This window comes from Nannobrachium achirus (assembly GCF_963921795.1).
Source record: "Nannobrachium achirus genome assembly, chromosome: 20".
NCBI classification, from domain to species: domain Eukaryota; kingdom Metazoa; phylum Chordata; class Actinopteri; order Myctophiformes; family Myctophidae; genus Nannobrachium; species Nannobrachium achirus.
The window spans coordinates 14,266,230-14,284,167 of NC_137827.1; the positions used below are offsets into that span (position 1 = coordinate 14,266,230).

General features: G+C 44.7%; 1 protein-coding gene across 1 annotated transcript in view; it reads right to left on the bottom strand.

Annotated features, from left to right (window-relative positions):
* prkd3 (protein kinase D3) overlaps nucleotides 1-17,938 on the bottom strand; it is a 149,554-nt gene that overhangs the window by 131,095 nt on the left and 521 nt on the right. The window contains exon 2 of the mRNA XM_080751343.1: nucleotides 15,878-16,978. Within this exon, the coding sequence (XP_080607469.1) occupies nucleotides 15,878-16,243 (366 nt within the window). The 5' untranslated portion in view covers nucleotides 16,244-16,978. The remainder of the gene's footprint in view (nucleotides 1-15,877; nucleotides 16,979-17,938) is intronic.

Sequence of the window (17,938 nt, forward strand, 5' to 3'; positions counted from 1 at the left end):
CTGTTCATAGATTCCATATAGTTTCATTGTTTGACAGCACAATCGCCAGTGTATTTTGGATTCATGTCAATTTGTGTTTTCAGATATTTAACCACTTGAACAGTCAATACATAATAAACTTTACCTTTCCCTCTGTATTTAGTCTGCTCTTTTTCCCCTGCTCTTTGCAAAAAATGGACGATCTACAAGCTCACAACGCCTCGCGCTGCGAGGCGTTTTGAGCTTGTAGATCTGCTATTTTTGGCTAAAGTTCTCAGAGTATGGACACTAGGGTTCAAGTGGTCAATATAAAAAAGAAGAAAACAAAGTTTCTATCACTCAAAGATTTGGAGGACCCCCTGTAGTAACTCTGAGGACCCCCTGTTGAAGACCCATGGTCTAGCCGATACATTGCCCACTACTTGACTCAGACTGTTTGACGACCTCAGTATTGCCAATTCGGGCGGCCCAGCGTCTAGTCGGCGACCTGGCCAACTCGGAACAATGTAAATAGGGAATGAATGCCCCGCCCTTTAATGCAAACCCCATTATACCTGTTTTCATAGGACCCGTTTTGACCATTTGTCTGCCTGTGTCCATTTATGCCCATATATGGAGATATCTGTATCTGTCTGTCTGTCGGTGTCCATTTTATGTCCATATATGGAGATCACTGCAGTTATAGTTCTGGGTCCATTTTATGCCCATATATGCCCATATATGGAGATATCTGTCTATCTGCGTCCATTTTATGCCCATATATGGAGATCTCTGTATCTGTCTGTCTGTGTCCCTTTTATGCCCGTATATGGAGATCTTTGTGATTCTGCATCCATTGTATGCCCATATATGCCATATATGGAGATATATGTTTATCTGCGTCCATTTTATGCCCATATATGAGATTTCTGTCGCTTTTTCAAACAGATGGTCAAAACGGGTCCTATGACAACAGGTATAATGGGGTTTGCATTAAAGGGGGAACCGGCACTGTGTCTGCAACACAGTCGGAGGCACAGACAGATACAGAGATCTCCATAATGGGAATAAAGGGACACAGACAAACAGATGGAGGAGGAGACAAACTTAATGCAAACCCCATTATACCTGTTGTCATAGGACCGACCCGTTTTGACCATCTGTTTGCCTGTGTCCATTTATGCCCATATATGGAGATATCTGTATCTGTCTGTCTGCGTCCACTTTATGCCCATATATGGAGATCTTTGACCATCTGTTTGCCTGTGTCCATTTATGCCCATATATGGAGATATCTGTATTTGTCTGTCTGCATCCATTTTATGCCCATATATGGAGATCTATGCAGACACAGTGCCAGTTCCAGAAAATCCTGATGTCAGACATCAGAATCCGAACCTTTCGTGCTGGTTCCAGAAAATCGTGTATCGGGTCGGGTCGAGGCCGAGCACTGCACTACCTGCTGCGGTGGGGAACGCACGTGCCGAATTTGAAATAGGGAATGAATGCCCCACCCTTTAATGCAAACCCCATGAATGCCCCAGCCTTTAATGCAAACCCCAATATACCTGTTGTCATAGGACCCGTTTTGACCATCTGTTTGTCTTTGTCCACTTATGCCCATATATGAAGATCTCTGCACACACAGTACCGGTTGCGGAAAACTCTGATGTCAGACTTTGTGCCCATATCTGGAGAACGCGCGTGCCGGTGGGAAGAAGGGTTCTCGAGATACGCGGATTACATACATACATACACATTCACAGAGATTTTGTGTTGACTCATGTGGCGTACGTGATGTCAGAGCCTTTTATGAAGTGATGTCACAATGACTCAGCGCTTGCGCCGATTTCCTCCGGAACAGCCTGATGTCAACAATCAGCTCCGCATAAGGAGATTCCGAACGTTTCGCGCCGGTTTCGGAAAACCGCGAGTCGGGTCGGGTCGAGGCCCGGCACTGCACTCCGCGCGGCGGCGGGGAACGCGCGTGCCGAATCTGAAGCCGGTGGGACGAACGGTTCTCGAGATACGCGGATTACAAACAAACAAACAAACAAACAAACAGACAGACAGAGATTTGTCGCATTTATAGATAGATTACTATTTTACAATTATAATCAATAATCTACACACGGTGAGCTGATAAGATAAGTAAAATAATTTACCTTTTTTTTTAATGTCTATCTTGTATATCAGCCATTTCCACTATTGTGCAACACATTTCGATTGAGTTTCGATTATTGGTATCGGTAATTTCTTTGTGTGTGTTTTTTGTCATATTAGCCCCTTTGCAACTTTTGTTTACAATGCCTAAAAGCCACAAACTTGGTTGATCGCAGTTATTTGTACGACAAGTGAAATGTCATAATCGTGACAGCACTAGTAGGGCTGTCACGATTATGACATTTTACATGACGATTAATTGTCACTCAAATAATTGTGATTAACGATTTCATTGTGTTTTTGTCGTTGACAATTACATTTCTGTTCGGCTTGTAGGCTTTGAAGTTGCACATGGTAGATATGACACATAACCTAAATACCGGTATACAAATAAATTGCTGACATATTTGACAACTTTCTACTTAAAAAATAACCTCGATAGTGGAAATAGCCGATCTACAAGCTCACAACGCGTCGCGATGCCACACGTTGTGAGCTTGTAGATCGGCTATTTCCACTATTTCTGAAAATGTTTGTAAATGGATGAACATTTTTCAACATTCACGATTATGACGAGTATGACAAAATATTTGCCATCATGTCAAATAATTGCGATCAGACGATTATTATGTAATAATTGTGACAGCCCTATAAGCACTAGCACATGGGACGGGCCATCCATCGCTTAAGTCAGAACCAGGCTGACTGTGACCCCTCCGGGTGGGGTCTCTGGCTCCTACTGGCGGGCTGCCCGCCCTCTTCTCTCCATCCCGCTTCCCCAAGGAGCCTGGGCTGAAAGGGTGATACTCTTGTATCACAGTTGTTGACATTCTTGAAAAAGGGTCACACTTTCTGAAGCACGCACTGCACTGCACTGCACACACACAGCCAGAGGAGAGGAGGAGCACAGGGGCGTCACAAGAGGGGGAGAGGGGGAAGTGGGACTGAGTTACTAGGGCCCACCGTGGAGGGGCCTTAATTATTTTATACTTTGGCTATTGAAAAATAGCAGATATACAAGCTCACAGCGCGGCACCGAGTGCCGCGCTGCGAGCTTGTAGATGTGTGCAAATCTTTGAATATATGTATTTTTTAAGCGAACATTTGTAACTCAAATTTTGCTTCTGGGGGGGTTCCCTGAAACTAAATATTTTCCGATGGGGATCCGTGGCAAAATACATATAATTTTGGGGGTCCTTCACATGAAAAGGTTTGAGCATCACTGACATAGAAACATAGGTTTTTTCAATTTTCAAAGACCGTTTTCACGATTTTTTCAAAAATAGCCACATTTTTAAAAGCTTGCAACACGGCACTCGGTGCCGCACTGTGAACTTGTATATCTGCTATTTTTCAATAGTTAAAGCGCAAAATAATGCGTTCCCAGTCTAAATGGGTTAAACCCCCTCCCCCTATGAAGAACATTCATGGGGGGGGGGCCCGCAGTGAATCCTTGAACCCAGGGCCCATAATTTGGTGCGACACCCCTGGAGGAGCATTAAACTATTGTGGGGCTGCTTTGCTTTGTGTGTCGGATCAGATCGTGAGCGTATTTATTGTGTGGCGTTTCAAGGCTAAAGGATCTGATCAAGGGATCAGGTTACCCCCCGAGCCTAAGCCTTGACCTTAACCGCTAACGTTGGGTGAAGAAAGCACGACCAAAGAAACCACTACCGTCACAACCGATGGCCGGATCAGTACAAAAGGCCTGGCCGACCGCCAAGTCCAATGCGGTCGAGTCGTTTAGCAGCGAGGAGGAGCGAGCGAGCGCCGTATGAAGTCTATACGATACACAGTTATTATAACCCATTTAGGCCTAGGATTATTGAATGCTTTAACTGTTGAAAAATAGCAGATATACAAGCTCACAGCGCGGCACCGAGTGCCGCGCTGCGAGCTTGTAGATCTGCTATTTTCGAAAAAGAAGTCGTGAAAATGTGTGCAAATCTTTGAATATATGGATTTTTAAAGCGAATGTCTGTAACTCAAATTTTACCTCTGGGGGGTCCCTGGAACGAAATATTTTGAGATGGGGGTCCGTGGCCAAATATACATATCATTTTGGGGGTCCTTCAAATGAAAAAGTTTGAGAACCACTGACAAAGTAGTCTCTCAAGAACAGACTAACTGAGCTCCAGTTGAAGTGAAAAAGACCTTTTCTTTGACGATGGCTGGCCAGATTGCTGACATAGAAACATAGGTTTTTCCAAAAAACCTTAGAAGGATTCAAAAGACACTTATAGAAATTATCGGGTCAAAAATAGCAGATCTACAAGCTCGCAGCGCGGCACTTGGTGCCGCGCTGTGAGCTTGTAGATCTGCTATTTTTCAAGAGTTAAAGCATAAAATAATAACACACAATACTGTGTACCCGTTCTAAATGGGATAACTTAGTGCATATCTCCCACATCAAACAATGCAGACTGATTCAGATCGTGAAAGGGGGTTCAGCCAAGAGATGAGATGTCAACCTTGAAGACTTTTAAGGGGTTATACTCAGTATAAGACGACCACATGCAAGCATCTGGAAATTTCATAGCCATCCGACCGTAGCCAGCTTACATCTGGTGGAACATAAAGACTAGTTTTTTCAAGGCTTGGATCGGGATTTTTCAGGGGGTTAACAAGCATTTACAATAGAAAGCCTTCTTTGTCTATATTTCAAACTGTACTGTACCGTTTTTTTTTTTACTCAAACTATGGCTTCAAACCTGATGCTATTTCTTCTATTCTAGTCGCTTCTATCGCATCACTTTGGTCGCGCAGGTCCGCGATGGTCAAATAAATGTCCCGTAGGCTCCCGTTGGAATCAAGGCGAAACACCCAGAAAAAATGGAGTCCCAACTCCAAACACCAAAATCATGTCCGTGTCCGTTTCTCACGCCAAAACGATCGTCATAGAGTTTGTTCATGGACGTGCTGGGGCTCCAAGTCATGAACGAGCACCCCCGCTATGAACGCGCAGTCAATTCAAAGGAGCCAAGATGCGCGTTCATGTTTCTTGCCCCATCTGTAAAAAAAAGCTGCAGTACCTCAAACGGCCGCCATGTCAATTTGGCTTCAGCCCTCCCGCTGGTGTCTGGGGGCTTGGTTGTGACATTAGAGCAAAGCATGCTGGGTATTGTAGCCTATTCATTTGTTTGGTCCCGGGAATGTTCATGCAGGAATAGCGAGCAATACAGTGGAGATGGACCTGTATAGCTGCAAGCACTGTATCCTATCCTGCTTTAAATTGGCTAAAGGGAGGGCGGGACGGCTGCCAGCTGGCGAACCACCACAGCCTGTCACTATGACTCATACATAACGCGGTCGCGTGTACTGATGACATCAGGGACGAGGGACAAACACGTCACAATGCATTTTGAGGTTGTAGATATCGGGTATTTTCATATGACAGTGTTTATGAAAAAAAATAACAACGGTGTGAAGTGAGCGGTGCTGCTGCTGATGATGACCCACATGACGTCACAGGATCGGGACATCACTATTTGATACAATGGAAAACCACTTGGAAAACGTACAACATCAGTATGGTTTCTCCCTGGCAGCGGCCAGCGACAACGATCTACAACTTGCTCTGACTCCCTTGCTGCGGGAGTTCACGCATTAAAACTGTTGGAACAGAGAGAAAACATAAGTAAAGAAAGACTGATGTCTGTCATTGTCGGTGCTCATGTTTGTTGCACGGATGACTGAGCGGTGAGTCAGTCAGTCGTCCCTCGACGAAGGAGGGAACATCAACAACACAACGCGGTCCTAAACAGACCATCATCTCTCTCTCCACGCAGATTATCACCGAACAACAGAACACAACGTGTTTTTCATGACTGGAGAGGAGAGATGCTTTCCTGGGCCAGCTGTCAGTGAAACACTGGAGGCTGGACGGATGCCTGGACCTGGCTGCAGGGACGTGCTGGGCCCCTGATTCAGCCCGGGAAAAAGAGTTGGAGAGGCCCTCATTGCGTGCTATAGAGAGAGATCTCTCTCTATAGCGCTGCTGCTACTCAAAGATTTGCCATTTCAGATCATGACAAGTGACAAGCCAGTGGGCCAATTACTGTACATGAGTTATATTTCGTCGTTGTCGGGTGGAAACCTTGTATGTCCAAAACCATTTGTTTTGTATTTATCATTTTAAAAATGGTTTAAACTAGTGAAAACAGCCGATCTACAAGCACCCAACGCGTTGTGTGCTTGTAGATCTGCTGTTTTCACTACTTTTGTGCAACAGCCTTATATGATGAAGCAAGGCTTTGCTTTGCGAAAAAATGTATACATTTGAAACTTGGAGATACAAGGTTTCTGCCCGACAGTGACAATTTACTTTGTTGGCCGCCCAGCCCCCAAAATGGAACGAAGGCTGACATTTTATTTCGATTTTTTCCTAATGGACGGCCTGTACCGGCTGGGAATGAACCGGCCGTTCGGGAGTTGTCCCGCTTTTCCCAATGGCCAGCACGTCCCTGGCTGGCTGGCTGGCTGGCTGGCTGCTGGGACGAGGAGCGGAATGTGTAATAACCGACAAGTCCCTCTGGGGAGCGCGCCGGTAGGTGACCGAGGATAGGATAGCGCGTCCAGCACATTATCGCATGACTTTGTCCCCCCCAGTTGAATTGCGGGCTGGAAGAGAGAGACCGTGTGTGCTGCACTGCGCGTCCCACACGACCCCGGGTTAACACGCCGATTGCGTCGGACGCTCTGGCATGCAATGTTTGTTTCTACACGGGCGCTGACTGCGCAACGCAAGTTGTTAAAATTCACAGCTGCTTTTGGAAAATATCTTTTACTCTGTGTCTGTATTTGGTCCATTCGTAACAATAGACAATACATTTTTCAGAGCATCACAAACTATTATAAAGATTATTTTCCTGTTTCAGAACACCAGGGTTTAATTAAAGCTGCTCTTCTACCCTGGATTTGAACCCGGTTTCCTGTACAAGTGCTGAAATGTTTTATAGAGCTTTTGACACTTATGCTGCCATAGTTTTGCCATAACTAATAATGTATGTTGTGTGCGCAAGTCTTTTCTTTCACGCGGAGAAGAAAATTATACAACCGCGATTGTATAAGTTATTAGAAGTTCGCAGCCCGGTCTAGAGATCGCAGCCGCTGCGCTCACAGCTGCATTGCATTTGCATGTTCTGCGAGAAGTTGGAGCAGTGTGTGTGCCTGGCCTGCTCAACAGCACCCCTTGGTCACCCAGGCCTGCCACTGGTCACCCAGCGGTATTGTAGCTCATGCTACGGACAAACATAGTAACATAGTAACATACGGACAAAGACACTCTTAGGAGACGTGTGACCACCGCTCAAAAACGGGAAAACCTATCCACCTGTTTCCGCAAGACTTTACTGTAGCATTATCTGCGGGACACTTCCGGTTAACAGCAGACATACAAGCTCACGTCGCGTCGCAGATGCAACCGTTGTGAGCTTGTAGAACACACTCCGCTGCGAATGTTGGAAAGTTGTGGATATCGTACCATCTACTACATGCATATTCCAGCTGAAGAAGAAAGTGAGACAGGGATGGAGGGAATTGTGCGCAGAGAGAGAGAGAGAGAGAGAAAGTGCGCCCAGTTATATTTTCCATTGATATCAAAGCCACATGGGCAAATTTCATGAGACAGTTCAGGTCGGTGTGCACTCCCTACTTGCGCCGCCTGCCTTTCACACTAGTGGGACTAGAAGGAGAAATGCACTGTAAAAGTACAAGTGGAGAGGTGTGTGTGATACGTGTGTATCATATGATGTATTAAGTGTACATGTCACGATGATGGATGGGATGATCAAGTGGACACGTGTTCGTAATTCATGTACCAGCTTTTACCCCAAAAAGACACGTTTTCCCGTGACTGTGTATGATAAATGATACAGCATCGCGTTGCACTGTATTGAATTGCACTGTACTTATATGGTGATACACTGTTATACGGCATATAAACAGCTGTCATTCTGAATGTGTGTCAATAATATCCCGTAATTCCCATAATTATAAAGACCAAAGAAGCCCACATCCTAACAGATCTGTAGATATAACGAAAAAAAAAAATATATATATTTTTTTTATTTGGGGCTTTTATGCCTTTGATAGGAAAGTAGACTTGACTGACAGGAAATGCAGAGAGGATGGGAATGACACGCAGCCGGGAACGGGACTCGAACTCACAACACGCAGGTTCGGCATTACAGCCTAGCCACCACTGACCAACCTGAACTCCACTAGTTATGTTATTAGTTAGTAGTTACCAATGTTTTAAAGTACCTAGTGACTAGTTAATTTACTTTAGTTTAAAAGTTATAATATTAAGAAATTAAAACATGTTTTTGTGTTGTTCTATATGGCACAGTTAGAAAAAGGACAACTCTATCATTGTAGCAATTATCATTATGAAATGTAGTGGAACATTAAAACACAACATTTTGACAGGCATTATTACATTCATTGTAGCCTCAATTTTCCATCAAACCAAGTAGTGCACTTGTCGTAGTGCTGTGCAATATGAAATCAAACAGTAGTTGGACAACGTCTTTCTGCCCTGTGGCACTGACTAGTTCTCTCAAGGCAACAGACGCAAAGGTTCAGATGGGATGCATGTCCTCAACAACGTATCTGGCACTGGTAGCACGTGGCTTGGCGATCAATCTGTTTAGTTGACTCTGGGTGACATGCTGCCTGTGGGGACTTTGGTGGAGTAGATTTAGCGTCTTTTATCTCCACACTTTGTGTGTGGTGGACTGACTGGTGGTGGGCGTGTCGCCCCGCTTGAGTGTGTAGTGTGTACATTTGGAAATGTTCGTGTGTTTTAAGACCCGCCCATTCGCCCCAGGGCTGTCTCTGATTGGCCTACCCTGAGGTTTTACCGTAGGTTAACCAATCATCACTCCTCTGCAACGTGCACTGGCTCAAGTTGGTGTGAGAGGCCATTCATGTTACTGTGAGAGCTGTCGCATGTACAGTTGATGACGGACAGACTCTCTGGCAGGACGAAACTGTTCATTTGAATCACAGAACGTAACGCGGTAACGCACCCATTTCAATTACACTAACTATAACAGCATTACTGAATGGGAAAGGTAACGCACTACATTTATAGTTACCAAAAAAAGTAGTTGCGTTACACAACACCGTTACTTTGTAACATGTTAGTCACAACACCGGTTAGGAGATAGGGGTTTCTGCCCGGCGGCAATAATATACTGTACTTAGTTGACTGGAGTCCTTCAGGGCTCTATATTCCTAGGTGAGGGCTTCTTAAACCTTTTTAGGTTGTGACCCCCAAAATAAACATATTTGAACTGGGGACCAACACCCTGACAAGCACTTGGAATTGTGGGTATTACATTTAATGTGACTCGGTTCCACAGATAAATATTGTGAAAATAGCAGATCTACATGCTCACAACGCCTCGCAGTGCGAGGCGTTGTGAGCATGTAGATCGGCATATTTTCACAATGTTCGCCTCTTGCTTACTTAATATTTGACAGTTTGGCCAGTTTGGTATTAAAACGGTCTTGAAAGTCCTTAAATTGTCACTTTATAAATGTGCAGCCAGTTACCCTGTATACACTTATAGCTGTATGTTGGTTTGTTTACCGTTGAGTGAGAAAAATAAATTACATTAAGCTAATCATCTGGGGACCCCACAAAATAATTTGGGGACCCCACTTGAGGTCCCGACCCCAAGTTTGAGAATCACTGTTCTAGGTTAACCCGCTAATTCTTAGCTTTTAGAGCTTGTAGATCGGCCAGAATAGGGACTCTAGGGTTCAAACAAAGAGGTTAAGCACTTTCTTCAAAGCGTTGCTTTTCCCACCCCTTTTTCCTGTAACACACACACACACACACACACACACACACACACACACACACACACACACACACACACACACACACACACACACACACACACACACACACACACACACACACACACACACACACACACACACACACACACACACACACACACACACACACACACACACACACACACACACACACTCTAACAACAGATTCTTGCGTCAGTGCCAATGCATTACAGTACGGGGTCCATGTAAATATGAGTAGTGATGAGATTTTCTGCTCTGCCGACCAGAACTTGTTCATAACTAGCTAGTGAGAATCAGCAGACCTCATAAAGAACAACAACATTACCCCGGTCCTCTGGAATGTCAACTTGGCCCAACGTGGAGGAAGCTAAAGGACACAGACTCTTTGACTGTCTTTACTTTCACATGGTGGTTAGACAAGAGGTTCATCCGTAGAACCTTGCTCCACATTATTAGCCTTTTTAAATATACATACTTTTTTATACATCTCTGCAGTCGGGCCGAAACCTCCTAACTCCAAAGATTTTCATTTTCGGGAAAATGAGCTCAAGTGGAGGCTTTTTACTACTTTTCATTAGTTCAATATTATTTCAACCAACACACAGACGTAAAGGGTGTTCAATAGCACATATTTATGAAGAAAAGAGAGGGCCAATCGGGAGGAGTTAGCTGGTTTGGCAGAAAGTGTGGAGTTAGGAGGTTTTATCCCAAGCACTTTTTACTAGAAAGTGTGGAGTTAGGAGGTTTTATCCCAAGCACTTTTTACTACTTTCCATTGGTTCAATATTATTTTAAACAACACTCAGATGTAAAGGGTGTTCAATAGCCCTGACTTATACCAAAAAAATCTAAAACCTCAAAAATGGAGTTAACAGGTTTCGGCCAGACAGTGACAGACGAATATATCTTTGCTGTCGAGCAGAAACCTCTTATTTCCATATTCTAACCTTTTGTGTTTTTTTCGTAAATTAATGTCCAGCTTGAGCATACTACAGCGTCACACAAAAGTAGCAGATCTGCAAGCGCAAAACACTGCGGGAAGCGAAGTGTTTTGAGCTTGTCGATCTGCTACTTTTTGAGCGGTGGTCACACCGTCTCCTATACGTGGCCGTGTGTGTATGCGTCCGTCCGGCCGTCCGGCCGTGTATGTAGCCTCAAGCCTGCAGTACCTTTTCTGACCACACATGTTAAGTGAGGGGCGCTGTTGTTCACACACACACACACACACACACACACACACACACACACACACACACACACACACACACACACACACACACACACACACACACACACACACACACACACACACACACACACACACACACACACACACACACACACACACACACACACACACACACACACACACACAGGGGAGAAGGGTGGGTCAGCATGTGTGGTCAAGTATTATTATTATTATTATTAACAAACTGAATGTTTTAGGGTCAAATAAATTAGAGTGTGTGAAGAAACTACAGCATTGTAAAGCACACTAACCCCGCTGCACCCACCCAGTAGTGCTGTTGCACATAGCCTCCACGACCACCGCTCAGTTCACACAGGTGTGATTTTTTATTTGAATTCTGAAAACAAGTAGTTTGGGACATTGACACTTATATGTTAGGGCTGTCCCTTATAATCAACTAGTTTGCCCGTTTGATCTTAGTCGAGGCAAAATACTTTGTTAGTTTGATTAGTTGTTTGTTGTACTTTTTTTCTCTTAACTCTTTTAACTTTTTTTTATACCAGTCTATACAGGTCAAATTTAGACACTGTGCAATAGTGTGTGCAAATTCTAGTTTAGTTTTAGTTATAGTCTTTTGAATAAAAGTCATATTTTATTCATTTGAAATGTTTTAGGTTTAGTCGACTAAATCTCATGAGATTTTAGTCGATAAAATCTACAATAGATTTAGTCAACTAAAATGTATTTTGTCGGGCCTTGATGGCATTGTATAATGGCTGATTTTACACATTGTTGCATGCTGAAAATAGCCAATCTACAAGCTCACAACGAACTTGTAGATCTGCTATTTTCAGCGCGTAACACCCGAGTTCGTTTTTGTCAGTGAAAAGGGTAGTCAACGAACATTTTTCGTCATAGGAGTCTACGAAATCAACACTACTGCGAAATCAAAACGATTAGAATGTCCAGTTCTCACCTCACCAACCTGAAACAGGCATGGTCTCAGTCTGCATGATTGTATCCAGCAAGCACAACCTTAACAAACATGTTGATTAAATCAACACATTCCCATGACCATTAGTCAACTAATAATGTCTTTAGCCGTAATATATGATTATCTCAGACCCCAGAAATGGCTGTGGCTGGCTTTCCTGAATTTCACATTCTGCTTGGTGATGAAAATGCATTTTTCAATCCATCTTTGTTTGGTTCAATCAAGGACAATTAAACGCACAAAAATAGAGTGCTGCTCATCCTCGTTGGTGACATGCCACGGTGAGATGCCATTTCATTAACTCAGAGCCTGGATCAAATATTAATCCAACACAACCACCATGAACCAGACAGGCATGCACGTTGCAGCAGAGCCAGAGAGAAACGGAAATCCTAAAGTACAAGGGTTATAGCATGAACATACGCTGACAAACAAGCTCAGTTCAACCCTGAATCTGAGCTAAATCGAAACAGATCTGATCATCTTTTAATATCTAATGACAGCTCCATATATCGTTGCTGTCGGGCAGAAAACTCCTATCTTCATATTCTAACTTTTTGTGTTTTTTTTTCCCTAGAGTTAAAGGAGCTACAGTCAACTTTTTCATTTTGGCCGTTTTCAGGCTGACTTTGTTTACATCCTTCTTCTATTCTTTTATATGGAATCCATATAATGCCCTGCTTGATGATCATACTACAGCGTCACACAAAAAATAGCAGATCCACAATAAGTCATCATGTCAAATACAGTAAAGGATTACTATGCATGAGTGTTAGAGGAATTACATTAATGTGCTTTGTGAAAAGGATTGCATAATGTTTATTTGGTTTTGAGACAGAGTTGGATCTTGCCGTGTGGCTTGCAGAGACGAGAGATTTATTTGAGATGTGGACACTGGACAGGAGTTTAATAAGAGGCCACTTTTGGAGTAAATAAGCCTCCATCATCTATTACAGGTGGAGTTATGTCATAGCACAGAGCTCAGCGAATTGGATGGCAAATCAAAACCTCCACCCCTCATTTCTCACATGGCCCTCTTCTAGCGCCGACGTCAGGCCGATTTTTGCAAAACACATTTTTGGACACTGCTCCTACAGATTTGGCCCTAAAATCACACAAAGCAGTACACAGTATCTCTGTGTACCGCTAAGTCCTGTCATCAACATGGATTGGTCCCATTTCCCATATTCCCTCCTGATTTGCTATGATTGCCTTCTAAAGTTTGTGTATGTGACATGACGGTCTCTCCCGATTAGGGAGTCTTACTGGTTATATTATATTTAGTAGTATCACAATTCAAATCATACATCTATACCTTAACTTCCACTACTATGCGATGCAGAGCAATGTTTTGCTGAGCAGGCATAATGAAGAACCGATATGCAGGGTGTCAAAGCCATGGAAAATAGATTGCAAAATACGCCCTCATTACTTGACATGTCGCTCCATCAAGAGGAAATCAAAATGCACAATAGGGTGCAGAATCTGCAGATTCTAGACAGAATATTTTATATCATCAATAGTAATTTAGTTAAATTGCCTTAATTCGTAAGTTACTATGAAAAGCTCTACCGGCTGGCTGTCTGTCCGTCTCTGTCTGTGTGGCTGTCTGTCCGTCACGTCACGTCACGCCATGTCACACTTTTGCCCTGCTCTTATCTCCGGCACCGTTGCCCCTATCCATGCCAAGCTTTGCACACACTCTCCTTGGATGGCAACTCACAACCTCCACCCTCATTTTTCACATGACCCTCTTCTAACGCCACCATCAGGCCGATTTTTGCAAAACACATTTTCGGACACTGCTCCTACAGATTTTGGCCTAAAATCACGCAAAGTGGTACACAGTATCTCTAAAGTCATGTCATCATCATGGATCTGTCTCATTTCCCATATTCCCTCCTGATTGGCTACGATTGCCTTCTAAAGTTTGTGTGTGCGACCTGACGGTCTTATCTCCCGATTAGGGAGTCTTACTGGTATGAGTGTAGGAAAAACAATCAGTGATCTTCCCTTCAATCGGAGATATATACGAATCTATTGTCAAATGGGAACAAGTCTAAAACCAACACTTTTGACCTTGACATTTGCGATTGTCACATTGGCTTTTTTGACCCAAAAGTTAATCATCTCTTTTGTGAACAGCCCACAACTGGCATCCAGTGGGTTACTTACTACACCCTCGAGCCTTACTTCACACGTCTGTTCCTGAAAGCCACAGAAATGTGGCAAACACAACAAAAGGCACAGTCTAAGTGTTAACATTACCGACTGTCGGCACACATAGAGACAAGCATAAAGCTGGCTCCATGGATTTCAGACTTTGCCTGGAAACCAGACAAATCTGCCAGTCGCTCTGCAGTTTGTCTGGCCCGCTCGGTTGTGATTGGATTTCACTGTCCCCGAAGTTGTGGGGCACCAATCAAGGCCCATTATGCAAATAAGGGGCAGGTTTATCAACAGAAGCATCCTTTTTAAGTCGGCCCTTGGAAATGCAGGTTCCACACAGAGATTCCAGACTAATATCTACGCAGTGATATTAGTCTGGGCATGCCAGGCTACTTTGTTCAAACTGCCTCTCCAGTCTCCACCAAAAGCTAATATCCACTAAATGCTGTCAAGTGACTTTGTCTGTTATTACGCATGCACACACAACAACAAAAAACACAAGATGTAACAATAAAGAAATTAGAAGAACCTTGGAACCTTGAATGCTAGCCAGCCATCAGACGTGATGTACGTGCAGTTCAGGGGATGACATGTCTTTGTGCCTTGACCAGTGTTCTGGCCGATGTTACAGAAACAGAAAATAAAGCTAAAGATGACATCAAGGATGTCTATAGAGACCAAGCTAAACCACTGAGTAGCTGAATGTGTGTATATGCAAGCAGCCATGTGTGTGCATATTATGCACGCAGCTAGCCTCCACTCTGCCACAATGTAAACCGGTGCTACTACACCATATAAACCTTATAGCAGCAGGAGCAGCCCCAGCAGCCTCAGCAGCGTCAGAAGAACTTCTGTGGCGTTTCTTTTGACTCATTCCGGGGGCACGAGACCCAGATGTGTGCTTTTTAAGAAAAACAAAACCCAAACAAAAGAATACGGCAACATGAAGAAGACCAAATATCCACCAGTGCGTTTCGCCCCGCTGCCTTCGAAAACAAGTTAATTACAGTTTGAATACATGTGTTTTTTTGGAGAAGTTTTCAACTCCTGCCACTTCCAAGGCGACTCAGGCAAAAGGCTTAGGAGTGTATGGACCTTCCACTCAGAAGATTGTTTAATAGTGGAGGATGCTCCTCCATCAGGAAAATGTTTCTCCAAAGCAGTTTAACCTCTGAAACCCTGTATATTGTGTTGACCAGAGTCTACCTGGGCTAGACCTCCCATCTTGTTTCCCTCCAAAAATCTACCAAAGCTTGTAGATCAGCTATTTTCACATTCACGTGGTTAACTGTGAATGATACACATTGTGCATTACAGTCACTCCAAAGTACCAAAAGCAGCAGATCCACAAGCTCGAAACGCGTCGCTGGTGGATCTGCTACTTTTGATGCTTTTGTGTGACGCTGTAGTGTGATCAAGTAGGGCGTTCATTTATGAGAAAAAAACAAGAAAAGTTAGAATAGGGAGATAAGAGGTTTCTGCCCGACAGCAACGAAATACTAACCTAGGTGTGTGACTGTGTTTTTCGAGTACGACAAAGCGAAGAAGAAGAAGAAGGGCCTCTCTCTTACCTTCTGGTCGACGATGGAACACACCAGGTCCTTGACGGAGGACAGCGACAGGTCGCTGGCCTCCAGGTTCACCGTCTCCCGGGTCAGGCCGATCTGGAGCAGGAAGGACACGCCCCCGTGCAGCGAGCTGCGGGAGTTGGTGGGGCTGGGGGCACTGTGGTGGCTGTGGTAGCCGTGGCTGCCATTGGACAGCCGCGTGTACAGGGGGCCCGGGACCGGGCCTGCCGGCGGGCTCGGGGACGGGGACGACGGGGACAGCGGGGCGGGGCGCGGCGCCGGCGGCGGAGAAGACGGCGGCAGGTGGTGCTGCGGATGGAGCGAGTGGAGGTAGGCTCGAGGTAAGGAAGGGGGAGAGGAGGCAGACATTGGAGTTTGTCTCGAGGTTGGTGAAACTGGATGTCTGCTGCTAGAGGGAGGGGGGCGGGGGCGGGGCTCGCTCAGAGGCGACACCTGGCGGAACCGACCGCCGCTGCTGCTGGACCTCTGCAAACGAGGACCTCCGATGTCCTCGAGGGAGTCGCGCCAGGAGGAGGATGCTGCAGCATGGGTTCTACCGCGCACGTGCCGGAACCGGACCTTCTCATCGGTGTCGGGCGCCAAAAACTAGTGGTAAGCAAACCCATGCAGGGGGCATAGGTCAGGAAAAGGCAAGAAGCGTGCACCACCTACGTCGATACACTGCCGCACAACAACAGCCTTGGCTAACAACAACAACGCTGTAGAACGCATGCGCCCGATGCTAGGAAGAAGTGTGTGGAGGAGGGCAGCGATTCAGGAGTCCCGAGTTGGTTGGTGTCGGCTAGAACGCACTCTCGCATCGCATCTAGCGTCATCGGCGTGATGTCACGCTGAACAGGACGTGGTGGGTGGACTGGACTGGACTCAGACCAAGGTGTGATGGTGATGACAGCTCATCTCCTGTGCGGGTTGGTTTCACTCGGATGGACGGAGTGGATGATGGAGAGAGAGAGAAGAGCGTCTTCTTCTCCCAGAGAGGCTTCATGCAGTAAATCACCACTCGTTCATTCCAAAACCTTCATATCTTGGACTGGTTCTCCGTCTCCTTGCTGAAGTCAGTAATCCACTCCGACCACAGGAAGCCTGTCACACCCCCAACACACACACACACGCACACACACACGTGCACACACCCACCCACACACACACAGGCTGCTATTTTGGTAAAGCGATAAAAAACACAAAAAGGTATTCATATACACTTGAACACACACAAAGAATGATTGGTGCAAATTACAAGGCTATATCACACCGTTATTTTGTAAGACCACAGCTTGTAGGGTGTAGAGGAGAGAGTTTGGTCAAAGGACTCCCAACACAACACTATCAATAAACATTATGGAACGGTCTCTCTTTTCTGAGTGTGAGGAGACATTTTATAAAGTGCCAAATGTTGCTTTAGAGGGGAAATAAACACATGCATTGGAGTTATGCTGGCAGCCCATGTGGTTCTCAAACTTTTACATCTCAACAACCTTACTTAAACAAATTAGGGTCCCATTTGGTTCCTTTTGTCAGAGTTACAGACCTGTTGTGGGTCAAATGCCCCTGGACCTCACTTTATAGAGAACCACTGCTGCAGTAGCCTATATAGTGAGATTTTTTGTTTTTGTTTGAATGTTTACAACTTAAGAATCAGGAATTCAAACTCGAGCAACATCTGGAATCAAGGCTTCTTCTTTTCTTCTTGAAACATCTGGACCCCTCCCACTTTCGATTGGATTTGCTGGAAGACCCGAGCGAACTCCAGCAAAACAAGTTATACAAGAGAACGAACCTCACATCATGCGCTTCCAAACGTTTCAGGCGAGACCCACAAGAGAGATTATTAGAATGTTTGCCCGTGGACCCAAACTAGTGAAAACAGCAGATCTACAAGCTACCAACGCTGCTTCGTGCTGCGTTGGGAGCTTGTAGATCGGCTATTGTCACTACTGGAATTTCTTAAGAGTTGTAATTTAGTTATTTATGAAATTACTTAGAAAAAACAGTGCTTTTCTTCATGAAAATCTATAATAGCTTTTCGGGGAATATTTTTTGAAA